The sequence below is a fragment of the Ruditapes philippinarum genome, unplaced genomic scaffold (genome assembly GCF_026571515.1).
Source record: "Ruditapes philippinarum isolate M1 unplaced genomic scaffold, ASM2657151v2 ctg2775_1_1_1_1, whole genome shotgun sequence".
In the NCBI taxonomy this organism is placed as follows: Eukaryota; Metazoa; Mollusca; class Bivalvia; order Venerida; family Veneridae; genus Ruditapes; species Ruditapes philippinarum.
Genome location: NW_026857983.1, coordinates 18,594 through 40,928, shown reverse-complemented (window position 1 = coordinate 40,928; position 22,335 = coordinate 18,594). Strand labels below are relative to the sequence as shown.

The following is a 22,335-nucleotide window of genomic DNA, read 5'->3' as shown; positions in this document are numbered from 1 at the left end:
CCTTTTGTACCATAACAATAAACTTTTTAAAGCGAATTTAAATAAATTTAGTTTTTTGTTTTGTTGTTGTTGTTGTTGTTGTTGTTGTTGTTTTTGCAGGTAAACTACGCTCGACTTTTTACTTAATTGCTATAAAGTTTCAAAAACACCATTTGAGTATATCAGAGAAGATATGTTAAGTGCACTATGTATGGTAGACACCAGTAATAATGAATGCAGATTCAAAAACAGTTTTTTTCTCTTCATATAAAAATTAATACGTAAGAATTTCCTCGAATTTAATAAATTTCTGCGAGAAAAAGAAAAGCTACATCAGTAAGTTGGTAAAACATTATTTACTCAGTGTTGGTTTCACATTACCTTATGATGGATCTGGGGTCATATTTAGCCTCTCACAAGTCCTAAATTTTCTTCACGATGAGGGGGACTGCGCCCCCTTCAAACCCTCCAAAAAGAAACACATCCCCCTTCTGGCAACCCCCTGGTGTATCTTTTGGATAGGAGGCCGCGCCGAAAAAGTGGTCACATTTTTTAACAACATTTCTCAAGCAAAAACAAGTGTTGGGGGCATTAATAAGGCATTTTTTCACCATTTGAGACAACAAAAAAGGGAGGGGCGTACATGTAAAAAGGCGTTAAAAGTCGTGTATATCGGGTAATAGGTTAATAATTGTTTTAAATATGTAATATAATTTACGTATCTGATAAAGTTCATTGTAGCTGGACAAAAATTCTGTTCTTAAACAAACAAATATAGTTTTTACCCTTCAAACTGTTGCAATTACATTTACAAGCTGCCTATGTAAAACATTCGAAAGAATGGCAAATAAACGCCTTATATCATAACTAGAATCTAAAGAAATAATATATTATTCAATTTCAATCAAGTTTCAATTAACAACGTTATAAATTCGATCATCTTGTTGGCATCGACACTTTCGTTGGAGATGTTTTTCTACATAAACAACAGATAATATCAATGTTTTCTTCGGTTTTGAAAAGACATATGATTCTGAATTGAGACACATTATAATATCAAACGGATGCAGGATTAGATGGTAGACTCACCATTATTATACAGGTATGTCAACAAACTCTTGAAATTTTCAAATTCGTAAATATTTTTTAAATGGTTACCTTTATACATAACGTAAGTTACAATGCTATCTGTCTGATAATCATAACCAGTTAAAATGATGATAATAATAATAACTTGTGTGCAAATGTTCAAATCATTAACATACTGTTTTTCCCTGAGTAATTATTGTAATTGTTGAACAAAACATAACAAAAATTTCTATTAATTTCCAAGAATATTTCTTTGGTTATCGTATGCATATATTCCGTGGTAAGTGCTCCAAGTGGTCTATGTAATAATTCCATTTTTAAGTTTGAGGCATATATAAGTTTATCACAGCACGTAAGAGCAATATGGATGTCCTGGTCGAACATGTCAAATCATCTGTACTCTAAACTGATTATTGATGGGTATATATGTACATAAAAGATTTTCTTTATTTCTGTAAATGTTGGGTATATACGCCTTTGAGTACAAAAGTGTTCTTTCGCTCTATCATTGTCTGGTATAACCTTAGAGCGTCTGAGATTTCTGCAAGCATTTGTTTAAACACTCTATCTTTAAGTGCAGTACATTTTTTCGAATTGGCACTTAACAGTGATCTTTATCTTCATGTTTTGTTTTCTTTTTTTATATAGTAGTTGGTGATTTTTTTTCATTTAGTTTAATAATTGGCGAACACTTTCAATAGCTTGGAAATGAAATGAAAAGCTTTCTTTATATTTCTTTTACTAAGTTGGATTGTGTTAGAAGCTAAAAGCTTATTGGAGCATTATCGAGTCCGTTTCTTGAACAAACCATTACTTAGCAATGAGTGTAAAATGTCTTGCTCAAGGAAACAACGGCTTACCCATGAAGGGGTTTGAACCCATGCGGCCAGCAATCTCTCTGCCTCGTCGCCGCTTGAATTTAACTTTAAAACGGGTACTCAATAAAAAACAATAATGATGAAGAAAGCACACAGCCGCAAAAATATATTTATATAGAAATATGAAAATACATTTGATCTCATAAGGACTGGACATTTGTGCAACTATAAATCTAACTTTATTTAACTCGTTTATAGCATATAATTGATCTTTTAAATCTATTATCAGGTTTGAATAACTTGATCACTACAAACGTGACTTTGTACTTAAATTTGGAAATTATTGTATTCAAAATAATATTTTCTTGTTCACACAAACGATCGGTGTATTGGCTTTAAATCAAAGCGTTTTGTTTTAAAGTGATTGTCAAGTTCACAGAATGTAGGGATTTTTTTTCTACTGATAATGTAATTTATTAGATAACGTTTCTAAATATACTACGTATATCATCGAACACGTGATTCAAATTTACAATATGTAATGTAAGTGTAATGTTAAACTTAACTTAAAGTGCACAGAATGTTTTTTTTATTATTTTAACATAATCGTAATATCACTAGTTAACTTAGCGTTAAATTGCAGTTTAACCGATTAAACTATATATTAATGGTTTCCAAACATTGAAGTTTTATTGTTTGTTTTTTTTGTTGTTTTTTTTTACATATTATAAATTTTAAATTTGTGACTTCTCTAAAATTATTGAATTTAGGTATCATTTTAAAGACATAGCCCGAATATTGGTTGATTCTTCGGATGTAGACAACTTACAGATGAAAACGACTATCAGATCGTAGCATAACCCGAGCCCATTTTGTATTTTTTTCTTAAGTTATACAAATAATATAGTTTTATATAGTTTTTATAAAAGGGTTTTATATGAAAGCATAAAAACAAAAGACAAAAATCATATCGAATGTCATTCGACAATGCGTAGATAAAATATATCAAATCTTTCCACTTTCTGCGCATTGTAAAGAACTTTAACAGTCCGTGATATTGAAATTGACATCCGAGATCTATAATGTGTCCAAACTAACGTCTAGTGTTTTGACATAGACTATGTCAAACATTGGCACAATTTTTTTACAATGAAATTGATATAAATATTATGTTATAGTAAAGTTGAATTCATGTTTAACATCATCAATCGTTTTATACTAACTATTATTCAAAGATATTTTGCAATTCACATTCGGGCACATCAAAAATAGTTAATGGTTTATAATGATACTTCTTTTATCTTCTAATGTAATAAATATAAAACTTATGACCTTACTTTCATTTATCTGTTCTTACTTGAAATAAAAACACGTGTTTTTCTTAAAATAGATCCAAGTAATATATTATCTGTTTCTATAAATACATAACATTTCACTAATGTAATGGAAAACTTTAAATATGATAAGCTTGTGATGGAAAGTTACCAAAATTACTTGGTTTTTAACATAGATATTATACATGCTCAATGATAGTGTATGCTATATACGGTAAGCTATCAAACTGAAGCGTTTTTATAATTATTTTCTTTTTTTGCTGAAAGCGAATGCTTATAAAAGTTAAACTTCCTTTTCTTACAAAACGTATTATCAGTGACATAATCGAGTTAGATTAAATTAACAATAACATGGCAGATGTAATTAGAGAAAACTAAAAGTTAGTGAGTGTATCAGGTTGGTGTTTAACATGTGCACGTATAATGTATACATATGTCATACCGTATAAGTACTTATTTCTGCGGGCTTAATATTCTGCGATTTTTGTTAAAATAAGGGGTTTTAAATTTCTGCTTATCTTATTTCTGCGGTGTTATCATTTTCGCATTGATGTTTTTTTTTTATTTCTGCGTTTTAATTTAGATATTTTTACAAAATAAACCCATACAAACAGACAACATTTCAAGATTTGTTGATGTAATATGTACATTACTTCCGGTAAACATGCAGACGACTTATAATGTGTTTCGTCATAATCATCATGTATCGGTATATAAACGTTCATAAACAAAAATCAACAACGTGCAATGACAACAATTAATTGTATTACTGCATGTGTATAAATATGAAGTGTGAAAAATAAACAATGGTAAAATTGCACGTAAATATAAGATATTGTACAAATACAAAAGGGTATGTTTATTGCCCCCGTCACACTATTATAGTTTTATTTTACAAAAAAAATCAAACTTAGGGTGAGCGAATATTATACAAACATGGTATTTATTTAAACAGAAACTTTTTTTTCTAATATTTTATTAATGACAGATACATAAAGAAACATATCTATAAAAGCCGATAACAGTAGAGGGTAATGTAATTATACTGTACCGGTATATGACATATTCCAACATAGACATATGGGAAGGCTTAATTTTCTGCGGTTTTTAAATCTGCGGTGTCGTTACGAACCGCAGAAAAAGCAAATATAAAGTTCCCGCAGAAAAAAGTACTTATACGGTAATCCCCAGCTTTATGAGGTAAACCGAAAAGTCAATACGTTTTTATCCTTATTGATGTAATGATGGATTGAATGGAGAAAACACTACAGGCGAATATAATGATTTATATAACAATACAATTAAAGCTGTATTTTAGCCCCATTTTTACATAAGGAATAACAAAGTTCGGTCAATTTTTCCTGTATTACAAAATTTTTACACAAGTTACATAACCACGGTGGATTTCTTTTAAGTTAAATTTGGTGTGCCGACAGAAGTATTGATTACAACATGCACCCAAAAAATAAATACGACAAGTCTGGAATATGTTTTTCATAAACCTGATATCTTAACTCAAATATAAGTACTCTATGTACAAATACGCCAACATATGTGCACATATAACATCAAACAGTAAAAGGTTTATCAAGTTTATTTTACTGCAACAGAAGTACACGTAATCTAATATAGAATTTTTAGTTTAATGGATAAATTCCGAAAACATTTCCAGCCGAGTTAGAAATAAGCGTATGAATGTTTGACATTTTTACAAAAACGTTTTCTCTTTTTGGAAGATATACCGCTCCCTGTATATTTAAGGATGTGACAGTTGTCATATTCTTTGAATTGAAATATTTTGATTTGTAGAGAACTGTTCGTTCCCGTTCCTGGGTAGTCCCCGTACATATTCGTATCCAAACAGTACATCTTGAATTTATGTCAGTCTCTGTTGGAGATGAACTTAAATTGACGTGTATAGCTGCATAAACAAAATAGTATCGACCTTCTGGTACTCGTATTTTGCCTTCGTGATGATGTAAACTTTCTGAAATATATGAACTCTTTGGCTCTGTATCCCAATGCAGCGGTTGTTCTGTATGACTTTTGTTTACTGTTTGAACGGAAATACATTGAATTATTAAATATATGAATAATATTGACAAAAGAGATATTAATATTTAAATAATACATCAATACTTCAGTTAAAGTTTTGATAATTATACTTAACTCATCGAAGAATATACGTTGAATTGAACTTAGTTCCAAACTTCAAAAGTGAGAGTAGGGGTATTCTTTGATTTTATTCGTCATTTAGTACTTGTTACATAAAAAATAATAAGTTAAAATAGATAACCATTAGATTGCTTAAATTTGTATGGTATTTGAAATAGTGTAGCGTTGTTGACCCTTACTATAATGTTGCTTTGAAATCTTGGTATAAAATGCAGTCAAGTGTCCAGATAACGGTTGAAGGCTGGTGTTTCCACACTGCAGATATGGTTTCCTTTCTTTTCCTAAAATAAGAATTATAATAATGAAGATTTGAATTTCAGGCTTGAGAATAAACAAATGCTACACGACTGCGATAACTAGATAAGATATTGACTTTTTTAGAAAAACTGACAAATAAAATCATAAAGACCTTTTATTTTAATTGAAAGCTTACACCTTTTTTCACTCGAGCTTATTTGTTCACTCTGTGACTTGATATTTAAATCAAAATAACCACAATTCTTTCAACTTTTAATTATAAAACTGAAATGAAGTAAAGATATTTGTACCTGTAGCAAGCCTTTGTCTTCCAATTCGATCAACAAACTAAAATGGTGAGGAACAAAACATAGATGGCAACAATAAAAGATTTCTTGAATAACTGTAGGTTTTTGGGGTCTTTTAATGTTAATTTGTTGTATTGTTAGCAAGGTGCCACTGGCCACCTGGCATTATTAAATGAAGAATATGAAATATAAAATTTAATATTGCCAAAACTTCTATGTCATGTTTCAAATGTAACGCACATCTTTTAAGGCTAGTTTAACACATTCAATATATTCTTAATATGTGTGGAATCCTGAAATAATTAAATCCAAAGCTAGAAATCTTAAAATCCTTAGCAATCTCTTACCTTTGGAATCAAATCTGTAAGGTTGACGAATTTGCAAAAATAAATGTGTTTCTCTTTAAAAGTCACGACCTTATGTTTGTCAATGGTAAAAAGGCTAAAGTCTTCGTCCGGACTCAACGAAACATTTACACAAGGAATTGAATATTGGTCCAGAACTTTATCATAAAATCCAGTTTTTGAATACGATGATTCTAGTGAAATGAAATAACAAATTAAAACCACCAACAAGAGAAGTATAAGAGAAATAAAAGCTAAAATGCTTGTAACAACTTGGAAAACGTCTATATGATTAACATTCACATTTTCTGTTTTCATATCTATTACGTTTCACTTCCTCAGTTTATCATTTTAACTCCTTATAGCCACGCACTGTGCATTCCCTGTCAATCTGACACTAAATTTTACGCAAATTTACCATTTACAGTCCGATCTCGCTTATTCGACACACTTTATTCCAACACACATTATGATCCGAAGAATATCGGCGGTCTCGTTTTTATCTCTATATAAATCAATATAAATACGAACTTATTATTTGAAATGCATTATCCAAATACCTCCTATTTTTCGAAGTAAAATTTCGGTCCCGATTATACAATTATGAAAGAATTCACACCTATATTTCGAAGCCTGACTAATTATCACAGATTTAATTACGTAACATATTAAAATAAACATACATACAGGTAAACTGGACGTACAAAAACAGTCATAGTTGAAAACATAAAATACTTGACTTAGTCTACCTAACTACCTTAGTGCACAACAGAAACGTATTAAAAACTCCTATAAATTATGAAAGGTTTATTATTAACATTAATGTAATGGGTATTTTAAAAGATTTTAAAGACGTTTAGGAGACTGATTTCATGGATTAATAATAAACACTCAATTTGGAATCATAACAATGAATAAATAGTCAGATTGTGTTAGCAAGCCGTTGTTAATTACAATCTAAAGCTTTTTTCCAAACCTTTTTTGCCATAAACGTGCAATATGAATCGACAATTTTTTATCGAAACAATTTAAAATCGAACAGCGCTGTATGGGGACCACATGTTTCGTCTTCGTGTTATGATGTGAGTTAGTGTAACTGATTTATTTCACGGAAAAAGAAAGTAAAATAAATAAATTTCTTTCTCTTTTTTCTATATAATTATGCATACGAAGCGTACCTGAACAATGCTGTTAATATTACTCGCCATAATGCTTATCATCTGGCATTGTGATGTGAGAAAATAAGCACTTTAAAGTTCGTTTGTAACATAAAACGTTATCCTAGAGTTATGTATAAAGTTGACCATTAGGTAGAGAGGACGTCGCTCAAATAATGTACCGATTTGGACGATACGATTGTAGCAAATGTCAGAACAATATTTAAAGTAACTGTGTTATCTTCTAAACATGACTGTACATAAAACTTTAAGATTTCTGTAAACTTGATCACTACAAACGTTTCTTTGTTCTTAACTTTGGAAATTTACTCTGTATTCACATTAAAATTTTATTTTCTTGTTCACACTAACGATCGGTGAATTGGCTTTAAATAAAAGCGTTTATGCATGTAAAAAACATCTTTTTTCAAAAAGTGATTCTCAAATTCACAGAATGTAGGTATTTTCTTTATTGATAATGTAATTTATTAGATAACTTTTCTTAATACAGGCTCTTTATATCATGGAACGCGCGAATCAAAGGTACAATGTGAACTGTATTTGTAATGTTAAACTTAGCTTATTATAATTAAAGTACCTAGAAGGTGTTTTATATTTTCAACATAATCGTAATACTAGTTTAATAAGCGTTTTATTGCGTTTTAACTATGGTCTCCAAAAATTGAAGTTTGTTGTTTGTTTTCATTTTTTTATTTTTTATAAACAGATACATTCTTAGTTTAGTTAAACTCATGTCGTCTGCCAGTTTATTGAGTTAATGTATCATGTAAAAGACATATTCCAAATATTGATTGATTCTTCGAATGTAGACAATTTTTAAAAAGTAGAGGAAATCATAGCATGACCCGAGCGTATAAGTAACTTTTTCTTAAGCTATATTAATAATATCGTTTAAAATGATTGTTACAAAAGGGTTTTATATAAAAACATAAATACATAGAATACCATTTGACACTGCCGTAGATAAAACATTTCAAATATATCCACTTTATGTGCAAGATTTATTCCAGTTGTAAAGTACTTTATTGAATTTAAAAACGGAGATATATAACGCTAACGTGTTCGACTGATTGATTATGTCAATTTTTGGCATATTTTTGAGAGTTGTATCGCTGATAAGAAAAACCTTATTCAATATTTATCATCGTCAATTGTTCTGTCACAATATTATATACTAACTATTATTCAAAGATACTTTGCAATTCGTATTCGATTACATCAAAAAATATTTTATGTTTTTTAATGATACTTCTTTTATCTTCTAATGTAAACAGTTTTTAAACTTCTTTATGACCGTAATGTCATTTGTCCCTCCTTACCTGAAATAAAAACACGTAATTTTCTTGTACTTGATCCAAGCATATTATCTGTCTCTCTTAATACGTGAAATATCAGTAATGGATGTTTTTAAATGGCAAGCTACCTATGGAATGTTACCAAAATGATTTGCTTTTATTTTTACCTAATAATTATTCATGCTAAAGGAAACTGTATGTTATATACGGTAAGTTATCAAACTGAAACGTGTTTGTTTTTCATTACAAGTATAATTTTCTTGTGTTTGTTCAGAGTGAACGCTTATTAAAGTTTAACTCTATATTCTTATAAAAGCTATTCTCAGTGTCATTATCGAATAAGAATAAATTAACAATAAACGGCAGACGTAATTAGGGTAAAACTGAAAGCTAGTTAGTATATCAGGTTGGTATTTAACATGTGTATGTATAATGCATACATCATGTACATATGTCATAATACCATGCTTTAGAAGATAAACTGAAAAGTCAATACGTTTTTATCCTTATTGATGTAATGATGGATTGAATGGAGAAAACACTACAGGCGAATATAATGAATTATATAACAATACAATTAAAGCTGTATTTTGGACCATTTTTACATAAGGATGACTAAGTTTGGTCAATTAGTCCTGTATTACAAAATTTTAACACACGGTTGCATTACCGCGGTGGATTTCTTTTAAGTTAAATTTGATGTGCCGACAGAAATATTGATTACAACATGCACCCAAAAAATAAATACGACTGAAATATGCTATACAAGTACTCTATGTACAAATACGCCAACATTTGCGCACATATAAACTCACAGCAAAACATTAACAGTAAAAGGTTAATCAAGTTTATTTTCTGTAACAGAAGTACACGTAATTTAACATAGAATTTTAGTTTAATGAATAATTAACCATAACCATGGCATGCATACCAACAAAACCCTTATTTCATTGCGGTCCCTGAGTGTGGTTGGCATGACATAGAGAGCCAATGATATTACTTGATGCAAAATATCACAGATGCAAAATATCGCAGAAAATCTCAAAAAGAATAGTATCACACACAACACATCGCATATACTTGGTATTTTGTTGATACTATCATATACAATCCACAACAGATTTTATGCCATTATAGGAACAATCAAAACAAAGCACTTATATCACAGATAGTTAAGTACTTGTGTGTTTTGATAAATATATTAGTTACTCTCAGTTTCTAGACATATCTATCTAAAATGTTTTACACGAACTATTTCATTAAAGAAAATGTCCATGCATGACTCCTGCCAAAATGACAATGGACAGTATTTGAGGACTTAAGTTATCACTCAGGTACGCTGGGGCTAGGCAAAGTTTGATTTTACTTCAGTGTTGTTATATTTTTCTGGTCCTTCGGAATCATTGAGTCCAGCATTTTGAATGTAGAGAATTGAGTACTGCGGGCATGAGGAATGTTGCACTTTACCATTTTCCCTCATGTACATATTCAATGACACAGGGTCTGCAATTTTCATAAAATTTTGCTGTTTCTAATGCTTCCGACGAATTATTTTTTCCACATATTTATTGAAAACATGAGATAAAATGAAGGAAAGTTTAATAACTTTTACACGTAATGCAGTAGACGGCTCTTATCAATTAACCACTCAATTGAACGGGGTAATTCCTCCGCTGTTCAATCAAACATCTGGGCATTTTGTACCTAAAATCAAGCCCAAGCATAAAAAATTGTCGAAATTGGAACTAAATAATTAATAATCAATAATTTAGCTGCAGTCGGTCCTCCCTAGTAACGTATCAGCAATAGTCCAAAAATGCAATTAAAACGGATACCTTGAAAGTAAAGTGCGATTACGTCATTGGTGATAACTATATAAAATAAGTACATGGAATTAAACACGCTTACTTATCAAAACAGTAGCTTGAATAATTTATAATCAATTACAATACGATTTATAATTACTGTTAACCTGCCTACGATCAAACCTACTATACTGCCTCGCACTTACACTAACAGATATTCAGAAAATTTAATTGTTGAATAATTGTTTAACTGTTTAACTAATGCAAAATTCTAAGCACAATTTGGGACATGGTTCTCTGAATTCATATCAGGTAAAGTCCAAAAGAATTATCTTTTGTGTATTGCAGGTACGTTATATTACTAACTTTAACTGAAATTTCATCACCTGCTTTTAGACTTACAATAGTAGATACATAGCTACTATATGAGTTATAAAATTTGTTCTTTGAGATATGATGAGGTTGAATGTTTGAAGTTATCTCAGATTCTGCTGTATCAATATTGAATTTAAACAGAGCATGCTTTATAGGTTTCTTCAAGTCTTCAATGCTTGGTTTTCCAGTTGAATGATCACAAGGTTCAAAGAAATCAATTAATGAATATAGAAAGTATGTTCCATCAACTGGTACAACAAGTCGACCGTTCCTATAGCGTACTCCGTTCCTTAAAAAACTGCTGGTGCTAAGAGGATCTTTATCGTACATCCAGTCCCTAATAGGAGCCATTTCAGCAACTTTTATATCTATAATATATTATTTTTATTTCAGTAAAATCAATTTTGTCCCTTTTCATTCATATAAATGTGAAAGTTATTTGATGTTCCTAAAAATACTTAAACATTTTAGAAACGAAACCATTAAAGTCCTGTTTTATCTATACCTGAATTTGCATGCAAATAAAAAAAACAATGTTTTTTTTTTCAATGAATGGTGGATATTTTAGATAAAATAAATTTTCAAGATATCAAATATTTTGCATTTTAGTTGTTTACAAATTTTCACTTGTCATTGCATAGTCTATCGTTTAATACCTGTTGTTATGTCAGGGTTTGTTCGTTTTAAACGTGCTGCAGGCTTTGCTTCCCAGAAAGATTGATCTGAAACGCTCATCAAACGAAGTTTGTTGTCTTCTAGGTACTTCTGTTTCCGGTCTCTATCTTCTTTCATCACTTTAACGTATGCATTTGCAATGCTCTATATTTCAATAAGTATGACAATGTAATGAAAGGGTATACCGGTATAATATAAGGCAATTAATTTGTAAGATATCAAGCAGATATAACGTTTTACAGTACATGTATATTCAACGGGCATTCGGAAACGTTTTTATATGTTTATACATGTATAAAATTAAAACGTATCAAAACGTAAAATGTATCATTTAAAACCTATGAAAAGGAAGTAAATTGAATAAATGATACAGTCTTAGAAAATATTTTTACTAAACAAAGACACAATAAAACATTATTTTCTCAGTTTTGTTATGTTTTGATTTGATAACATCTTTTGCGCATAGATAGATCAATTTGTTCATTTAGAGACGTTTATGTTTGCCCAAGGCAAAGTATTAAGTTTTATTAAAAAAATCAACTTACTTCGTCTAAATAATCACGTAAATGATAAAAAGTTGCTCCACATTGTATGTTCCTATTTGCAATTGGAAGGCAAATTTGATCGTTTTGAGTAGTGATCGGAATAAAAGAAAGAACGGTCAAAACAACAGCAATGGTTAAAACAGCAAAAACAAAAACTATAATTGAATTATATTCCAGCGCTTTATCCATATTTATTCTTTATAATTTGCAGTAAACAATAATAAAAAGTTACAAAATAGCACTAAACTTTACAATCACACGTATTGTAAATAAAATAAAATGTTTATGAATCAATGTAATTCTTGTTAAATTAACACAATCACTGACGTGTTAATACACGTGTTGATTTCATTAAACTGTTGACTAACATTAGATTTCAAAACTTAGCAAAAGAACTGTTTATCAATCGATATTGAGATGCGACCATAAAGTTACATTAAATGAATAAGTAAAAATATTTTGCCGTTGGCCTAATAACCAAGCATTCTACTGTTTTAATAACCTTTTTAACAGTATTGTTGTAAATCTCATCAAATATTGTTCATAAATTACGATTTTAAACGGAAAACCCCACGGCAACACTAATGTTCGTATACGAATTTTAACATGCAAATGAAGACTTTAATCAGTTCATGTATGTGCTACGTCACAGTGTTATAGTTGCTATACAGAACACAGAAAATACGAGATTTTCATGTGCATACACACTTTAACCGTTTTAGCTTCACGGTGCACTTGGCATGGCGTTCAGGAAAGAGTAATCATCTCATAAAAATATTAAATTTGTATGAAAACAACCGTTACAATGCGTAAATATACCGTTATATTAGAACTGCTACTTATAGACATGTTTGTTGATTTAATAATGATGTACGGATGACCCGAAGGCGGAGTTTCTCATGCAAATTTCGATTTCGCCACAATGAGGTCGCAGATGTTTATGCTTATAAAACTCATTTTGGTTGCCTTGACACCATAATAAGATCTGGCATCGATATGAAACCAAATTTACTAATGAATTGTCGCTATTTCTGTTGTTAAGAAATTCATTTAATGTAGTTTTAAACCGGAAGAGATGTACATATATGCCTATGCAAAATATTGAAACTTAATGATAACGATACTTTCGTGTTTGAAAAATTCGGAAAGGTTTCAAAATTTATTGGCTATCGACAAGCAAAATGTCCTTGGACATATTTACAAACATCTTATTTTTGAATACGGGAAAGACAGACATAATATATATAAAAACGTGAATATAATATATACAAAGGCATACAAACATCTAATAATCATCATGTATAATAATAATCAATTCAAATAATTTATATTTCCTGGGTAATGTTTCTTATCGTATGGGCATCTTTAATGGCTTTAGCAATGTTATATTTTTTCGTGAACTTAGCCCCTGGGATTCACATAACCCAATTTTATAGTACGTAGTAATTTAAATACTTGAAAAATTGCCAACAGCCTGTGTGGTTATTCGATTAGGCATAATAAGAACATGCAATAATTTCTATAAATGGAATACCTTGGCCAACTTAAAACTTTCAGTTTCATGTTTGATAATGTAAACAACTTATATTGTCACGGTCTAGGCCGTAAGGTAAAACCTTTGGTAGTGTGGTCTCTTAGTAGAGGTTTATTTAGGTAGTCTGCCAAGGGAGTTGGTTGGTTCCACTCAGTTTACTTCTATAGTGATTGCTATTCTATATCTACTTTGCTCAGTTAAACCTTTTACTTATAATTTTAATGGAACACTATCTCTACATAGATAAATAAATTCTCTGTAACATTTAAACACTGTTTATTCCAGTAGTAAATTGCAAGTTTATTTTGGTTATAACAATGTTGCAATAACAAAAAAATAAATTGTCAACAGATGAGCACAATTGTATTTTTATCATTTACCAACAGATTCAATACGATAGTGTAAATAAGTAAAAGTTTGTAGTAGAAATTCAAGTCCTATTTATGTTAAAACCGTTTTCTAAATTATATAGATCTCCTTTAATTTAATGTATCTTAATGTCTAACGCGTGTACCTTCTTTAATAGTCAACACGGAAAAATAGCGTACCAGTTAACAGTGACTAAATTCAACAAGCAGTTAAATAATCTATTTCAAGCAGTAAAGTGTAATAAAGATTAAATGTCTAGAAAATAGCTCAGAACTGTTTAATCTGAATAAATAAATCGTTATTTATAAAGAATAGTTTAATTACTTTAATAGGTAAAATTGCAGACGGCACTTATAAATTTTTCCGCCCAAATTTGTAACTCAACAAAACGGGGTTTTTGCCTCTGAAGTTCTGATCAAGACTGAGCTCTTCAACCAAAAATCCGGGCCCTTTTATACCCAGACAAATCCCAACCAAAATAAAGTGGTTGAAGTGGTTGTTTTACCAAAGTGGTTGTGGTTGGAGCCAAAAAGTGGTTGGTCCGACCAAGAAATATTGGTTGATTTACCAAAACGGTTAGAAATTTAAACATAGACTCTTAGACCTATGAAATAATAAAAATGGACATAGAACATTTTGTTACAAATATTATGGCATTATCTTAAACAAGTTATACCTTTTCAATGAAGAAAATACACAAAAATCCGATCGCAGAATTTCGTCAATAAATTAGCTGTAGCCGGTCGTCCCTAGTAACGTACCGGAAACAGTTCAAAATGTCATCATGAAGCGAAAGTGGGAGCACGTTTTTCTAAGAAAACGGATCATAACTACAAAAATACATGGAATTAAACATTGTTACTTGGCAAAACAGTGACTTATATAATTATTAAACAATAACAATAGGATTTAAAATCACAGGTAACGAGTGAAAGTGACAATTTCCCTCAGAAGTTAGATTGAGCTGCACATCGTGAAAAAGGAGGATAAACAAGGAAAACATTGGATAAACTAGGATAGATTAAATCTGGCTCATAACCGTATACATGGGTTGGTGTTTTGATTTCTAGTAAAACACAGCTCATTATATGTTTTATGGCTGGTAAATGTCAACATACCCTCACTATTAAAGATTAGAAGAAAAGTAACTTCTCAAGTTCAAGTCAATTAAGGTAAGGAGTTGAGTTCATGCTGTTCAGTTATGTTACAGTTATAGTTGACAATTTCAGATCACTACAATATTTCTTCGTATTTCGCTCTTATTGTATACAATCGTTGCTGACATACAGTGCCTCGCTATGGCCATCGTGGCACACACTAACTCTAAACAATGAAAACATGAAATTACATTGGTAAAAATCTAATAACCGAAATCACATTTTGGCCAAGTTACGAAAGTGCGATGGTAAAAAGTGAAAATAAAGAAACCACGGTGGTAAAAACATGATATTATTTCATGATAACACCATCTTACTTTTGACATTTTTACTATTGTAATTTTTCTACTTTTCTCCATCGAATTTTTAATTTTTCATCATCAAATTTTTTTTCTTGAAATCTTAATGTATTGTTTATTCTACAATGAGTTCAAAGTAGTGTTCTAGATCTGTCGCTCTATTACTGTCTGGTTTAACATTAGAACGACTGAGATTATTTATGGAAGCATTTGTATAGACAGTCTATCTCAACGTGAAGTCCTTTATTATGAATGGGTAATTAATGGGGTGAGGGGTCTATCATCTTCATTTTTGAGGGTGTTTCCTTTTAAGTTTTTGTTGTAGTTGTTGTTGTTTGTTTTTGTTGTTTGTTTGTTCGATTGTGTTTGAAACTATAAACTTATTGGACCATTCTTAAATCCGCATCTGGAACCAACTAGTACTTAGCAACGAGTGTAAACTTTCTTGCTCACGAAACAACGGCTACTCTTAACGGGGTTTGTGACCACTCGGCCAGCAATTCACTTCACCTTGCCGCCGCTATGATTTTAAACTTAAATTTGGGTACTAAAAAAAACAATTATAATTAAGAAAGCACAGAGCATGCCAAACAAATATACTTACATAGAAATATGAAAATGTATTTGATTTCATAAGGACAGAACATTTTATGTAATTATAAATCTAAATTTTTACTCGTTTATAGCATATAATTGATCTTTTAAATCCATTATCAGGTTTAAATTACTTGATCACTACAAACGTTACTTTGTACTTAACATAGGCAATTTACTCATTCACATGTTTTTCTTGTTCACACAAATAATCAGTGTATCAAAGCGTTTGTGCATGTAAAAATATCATTTTTCAAAGAAGGTAATAGTCAAATTTACAGAATGTAGGTATTTTTAATGATATGTAATTCATCAGAAAATGTTTTTTAATACAGACTACGTATACCATCGAACACGCGATTCAAAGTTACAATATGTACTGTAGGTGTAATTTTAAACTTAACTTAAAGTGCACATCTTTATTTTTAACATAATCGTAATATCACTAGTTAACTAAGCGTTATATCGCGTTTTAACCGATTAAACTTTATATTAGTTGTTCCCAAACATTGAAGTTTTTATTGTTTGTTTTCTTTTTTTACTTATTACAAACTTTTAACTTTCATGTCCTCTGTAAAATTATTGAGTTAATGTATCATGTTAAAGACGTAGTCCAAATAATGGTTGATTCTTTGAATGTAGACAACTTACAGATGTTAAGATGTTAACAAGTGATCAGATCGCAGCATAATCCGACCGCATTAGTAATTTTTTTCTTAAGTTATACAAAAAATATCGTTTACTATACCTTTTCATATAATTTTTCAGGGGCGGATACAGAACATTTGTTCCTGGGGGGCTGACATATGGGTGGAAGATTTTGACAAAAATAATGCAACAGGCGAAAATTGTGCATGTTTTCAGATAGGGCCAATATCTTGTTCAAGTGACAAACATTGCAATTAATGTGTTTAATAGCTCATCTTATGAGTGGCAATGTGCTTTCGCTTCAATATGTGTTTACTAATATTTCCGTAAATATTTAGATGATATGAAATTAAGAAAAATATATGTAATTGGGGTGGGCCTGGGAGGGGTGTCCCCTCCGATAGACTGAGAAAATTTTGAAATATGAGGTTGAAAATAGTGTTATTTCCTTGACTTTCTAGTACTGTTTATGATACATTTTGGATGGTTTTACAGGTAAGTGTTTGCAGGGTATTTCAAATAGAATTCCCCTGGTGTTTAGTAATTAAGCATTTACAAAATAACAGCACACTAATTAATATTTGCGCGATTGTTGATTAAAATAATTTTTGAACACTTGATCAATGTACTCATCTGAATAATAGACGATTTTCCAAAGTAAAGTGATATTAAAGTTACTGCCTTTCAATTATACAAAAAATAATTTCAAACACATATATATTCAATAAGAATTTTTTCCAACAGATACTAAAGAGGTCATTACAATTTAAATTTTATTAAAAAAAATATTACTGCAATAAAATAAGTTATTAAAAGCAAATGACCAATCAGTTCATCAGAATAAAAATCTTAGAAAAACTAGTTATTATTTAAAAATGCGATTCATTTAGTATAATAATAATAATAATAATAATAATAATAATAAATCTTTATAAAAACTGGTCACCTTTTTAATTTACAAATAATAATTTTCAATTTCTTAATCATAGGGCTTTCGCAAAGAAAAAAATTAAAAACAAAGATAGTAAAATATGGTGTACAATGTAACACATCTATTTGCCACTATCTGTAACTATCAATTTCATCAGACCTTTGGAAAGTAATTAAACCAATCAATTATGCAGTTTAAACATTGAAGTTATTCAAGCATGTTGATAGATAAAGATCTCTGCCAAGCCCCCAAGGCAGGAGATTAACAACTGGATGACAGCAATTAATGTTTTGATAAGGGAGTACACTACAGCCAATAAAGTTTGAAACTGACAAAAATATTTTCCAGCCCAGCTGGTAGACTTATCTTTGGGCCAAGCTGGGGGGGGGGGGGGGCTGCAGCCCTGAAGCCCGGGCCTGAATCCGCCACTGTTTTTATAAAAGGGTATTATATGAAAACATATCGAATACCATTCAGCAATGCCGTAGACAAAACTAACCGTTTTCTGCGCATGATTTATTCCGGTTATAAAGCATTTTAACAGTTTATGATATTGAAATTGAAATCCGAGATCTATTATATATGAGTCTAGTGTTCTGAAAGCATAACTTTGTCAAACTTTGGCATATTTTTTTACAATGACTAACTAAAATATCATTTCATAGATATCAGGTCCAATAAGAGTTGTATCAATGCCAAGGAAAAAACCTATTCAGTGTTTGTCTTCAATTTATCATCAATCGTTCTGTCACAATATTATATACTAATTATTATTAAAAGATATTTTGCAATTCCTACTCGGGCTCATCAAAAAAATATTATATGGTTTATAATGATACTTCTTTTATCTTCTAATGTAAAAAGTTTAAAACTTATGACCTTAATGTCATTTATCCGTCCTTACTTGAAATAAAAACACGTGCTTTTCTTGTAATAGATCCAAGTTATATATTATCTGTTTATATAAATACATAAAATTTCGCTAATGTAATGGAAAACTTCAAATATGATAAGCTTGTAATGGAAAGTTACCAAAATGACTTGTTTTTAACCTAGATAATATACATGCTCAATGAAAGTGTATGCTATATACGGTAAGCTATCAAACTGAAGCGTTTTTATAATTATTTTCTTTTTTGCTGAGATCGAACGCTTGTAAAAGTTAAACTTTTTTTTCTTTTCTTACAAAACGTATTCTAAGTGACATAATCGAGTTAGATAAAATTAGCAATAACATAGCAGATGCAATTAGAGAAAACTAAAAGTTAGTGAGTGTATCAGGTTGGTGTTTAACATGTGCTAGTATAATGTATACATATGTCATAATCCCCAGCTTTATGAGGTAAACCGAAAAGTCAATACGTTTTTATCCTTATTGATTTAATGATGGATTGAATGGAGACAACACTACAGGCGAATATAATGATTTATATAACAAAACAATTAAAGCTGTATTTTGGACTATTTTTACATAAGGATGACAAAGTTCGGTCAATTATTCCTGTATTACAAAATTTTTACACAAGTTACATAACCACGGTGGATTTCTTTTAAGTTAAATTTGGTGTTCCGACAGAAGTATTGATTACAACATGCACCCAAAAAATAAATACGACAAGTCTGGAATATGTTTTTCATAAACCTGATATCTTAACTCAAATACAAGTACTCAAGAACAGATACGCCAAAATATGCGCACAATCATATAACATCAAAAAGTAAAAGGTGAATCAAGTTTTTTCTGTAACAGAAGTACACGTTATCTAACATAGAATTTTAGTTTAATGGATAAATTCCGAAAACATTTCCAGCCGAGTTAGAAATAAGCGTATGAATGTTTGACATTTTGACAAAAACGTTTTCTCTTTTTGGAAGATATACCGCTCCTTGTATATTTAAGGATGTGACAGTTGTCATAGTCTTTGAATTGAAATATTTTGATTTGTAGAGAACTGTTCTTTCTCGTTCCTGAGTAGTCCCCGTACATATTCGTATCCAAACGGTACGTCTTGAATTTATGTCACTCCCGGTTGGAGATGAACTTAAATTGACGTGTATAGCTGCATAAACAAAATAGTACCGACCTTCTGATACTCGTATTTTGCCTTTATGATGATGTAACCTGTCTGAAATGTATGAACTCTTTGGCTCTGTATCCCAGCGCAACGGTTGTTCTGTATGACTTTCGTTTACTGTTTAAACGGAAAAAATTAAAGATATTTAAGTTTCAATTGCAATAACATTGCAAATCTAGATATTAATATTTTAATGATACATTTAGACTTCAATTGATGTTATATTGTACGAAGAATATATGTTTATTTCTATATTATATCAGGAACAGAACAAAATTAAGCTCCAAACTTCAAATAGTGAGTGTGGGAGTACTCTTTAATATAATGAATTATTTACTACTTATTACATCAAAATACGTTATAAATTATAAAAGATAATCATTAAATTGTTTAAATTTGTATAATATTTGAAATAGTGTAGCGTTGTTGACTCTTACTATTATGTTGCTTTGAAATCTTGGTAAAGAATGCAGTCAAGTGTCCAGATAACGGTTTAAGGTTGGTGTTTCCACACTGCAGATATGGTCTTCTTTCTTTTCCTAAAATAGAATTATAATGATGACAAATTTAAATGCAGGCTTTTGAATGAACAAATGCTATCCGTATGTGATAGCTCGATAAGATATGGACTTTTATGAAAAACTGACAAATGAAATCATATAGAACTTTATTATGAAGTGAAAGCTTAAAAGTGTTTCACTCGAGCTTTTTTGCTCATTCTAAACGTCTGTCTATTTATGACTGGATATTGAAATACCAATAACCACAAAACTTTTAACCTTCATTGCAAAACATTACTTATAAAATGAAGGAAAGTTGTCTATACCAATTGCAAGCCTTTGTCTTCCAATTCGATCAACAAACTGAAAAGTATTGGTACAAAACATAGAAGGCAACAAAAATGGATAACTTTAATAAATGTAGGTCATGCTCGTGTCAATTAATTATTTAATTAAATTGAAATGTTAATTTATTATTTAAATAGCTGATAATGTCAAAATGTAAAATGGCGCCTTGGAATTATTAGATATAAAATATAAATTAATTATTGCAAATACTTCAATGGCATGTTTAAAATAAAATGTACTTCATTTACAGCCAGTTTAACACATTCAATGAATTTCTAAGATACGTGAAATCCTTAGATAATTATATCCTCAGCAAAAAAGCTTAAAATTCTAAGCAAGCTCTTACCTTTGGAATCAGATCTGTAAGGTTGAAGAACTTGCAAAAATAACTGTGTTTCTCTACAAAAGTCACGAACTTATGTTTGTTAATATTATAAAGGTTAAAATCGTCGTCCGGACTCAACGAAACATTTTTACAAGGAATTGAATATTGGTCTAGAACTCTTTCATTAAATCCAGTATTTGAATACGATGAGTCTAGTGCAATGAAATAACCTATTAAAACCACCAATGAGAGAAGTATAAGAAAAACAAAAACTAAAATACTTGTAACAACGTGGATTACGTCTATATGATTAACATTCACATTTTCCGTTTTCATCTCTTTTCCGTAACATTTCCTCGGTACTCCTTATATCCACGCACGATACAACTCCAATTTCCCTCTCACATAGTTATCTACCACAGAATGTAAAATTGATTTATGATTAAGAATAAAATATTGGAATATACTTGGTCTATATTTAAGTTTTATAACATATTATGATGTTAAAGTATGGTTAATCATTCTCCTTCTTTGATCACTACATGTATGTCCGCTTAGTTACGCTAAACAAATCATAAATCATTCAATAAAAACAACTGTCAGTATCCTCAAGCTATTTATAGTCGCGAATTTGTAAATTATTCAAATGTTGAAAAAAAAATAATCTTATTGCTTACATATTATAGTTTTATGTATATTCTGTAACACAAGGAAAATATAGTCAAAATGTTACGAGACATACATAAATCACAATGGGGTTCATATCGATTTAACACATTAGTTAAAAATTGTTGACTACTTAATTAAGCTATTGCACAACGGAAGCAAATGGACATTTTTTACTGATTATAAATGCGCAATTAAATGTTAACAGAGGAATTTTCCGTAAATTATGAAAGGTTTATTATTAACACGAATTTTGTATTTTTTAAGTTAGTTTGTGCCAAATTAATTACAAAAACTATTAACACGAATGAACACTTTTATTATGAATAAAAAGTCAGATTGTGTTTAAACGCCGTTGTTATTTATTCTTTCATGACAAGCTTTTTCCCAACCTTTACTTAGCATCAATCCCTATTAAGGGAAATGAGATATGTTACAAAAAGCAAGATAAAATTGTACAACACTAATAAACACTTTCAAAAGTTCGTTAGTAACATAAAACGTTATCTTAGAGTAATGTATAAAGTTTACTATCCAGTTGAACGGAAGGACTTCAAATGATTTACCGATTTAAATGATTAGATTGTCAGAGGAAAGGTGACACAATATTTATAGTAACTGCGTTATCTTCTGAACGAACATGACTGTAAATAAAACTTTAAGATTTCTATTATCTATTTGTATCACTTTTAAAGATTTTGAACAGTATTTCTTCAATTACTAACGATGTAT

General features: G+C 30.1%; 1 protein-coding gene across 11 annotated transcripts; it reads right to left on the bottom strand.

Annotated features, from left to right (window-relative positions):
* Positions 1 to 4,798: 4,798 nt before the first annotated feature.
* On the bottom strand, positions 4,799 to 22,096 carry LOC132751652 (tumor necrosis factor ligand superfamily member 15-like). Of its 11 annotated transcripts, none has more exons than XM_060741858.1 (5): positions 21,219 to 21,767; positions 20,959 to 21,011; positions 20,591 to 20,627; positions 5,575 to 5,676; positions 4,799 to 5,273 (listed from the first exon to the last, which is right to left on the bottom strand). In XM_060741858.1, exons 1-5 carry the CDS (start codon positions 21,271 to 21,273, stop codon positions 4,858 to 4,860), a joined length of 663 nt encoding a protein of 220 aa, XP_060597841.1. In that variant the 5' UTR covers positions 21,274 to 21,767; the 3' UTR covers positions 4,799 to 4,857. The 11 variants fall into 11 exon arrangements, 7 of the variants coding, with proteins under 7 accessions (XP_060597841.1, XP_060597836.1, XP_060597843.1 ...); XM_060741859.1 differs by lacking the exons at positions 4,799 to 5,273; positions 5,575 to 5,676 and adding exons at positions 19,051 to 19,881; positions 20,202 to 20,303 and having other exon boundaries at positions 21,219 to 21,786; XM_060741856.1 differs by lacking the exons at positions 4,799 to 5,273; positions 5,575 to 5,676 and adding exons at positions 19,051 to 19,881; positions 20,202 to 20,303 and having other exon boundaries at positions 20,959 to 21,350; positions 21,615 to 21,781.
* Positions 22,097 to 22,335: the final 239 nt, after the last annotated feature.

Bases quoted from the DNA above. Each gene is read 5' to 3' on its own strand.
- LOC132751652 (XM_060741854.1), bottom strand. From the start codon at position 21,273: ATGAAAACGGAAAATGTGAATGTTAATCATATAGACGTAATCCACGTT. The intron at 20,628-20,958 runs GTAAGAGCTTGC...AATACTTTTCAG, and splicing joins TTACAGATCTGATTCCAAAG to TTTGTTGATCGAATTGGAAG. The intron at 19,882-20,201 runs GTAAGAGTCAAC...CCGTTTAAACAG, and splicing joins GATTTCAAAGCAACATAATA to TAAACGAAAGTCATACAGAA.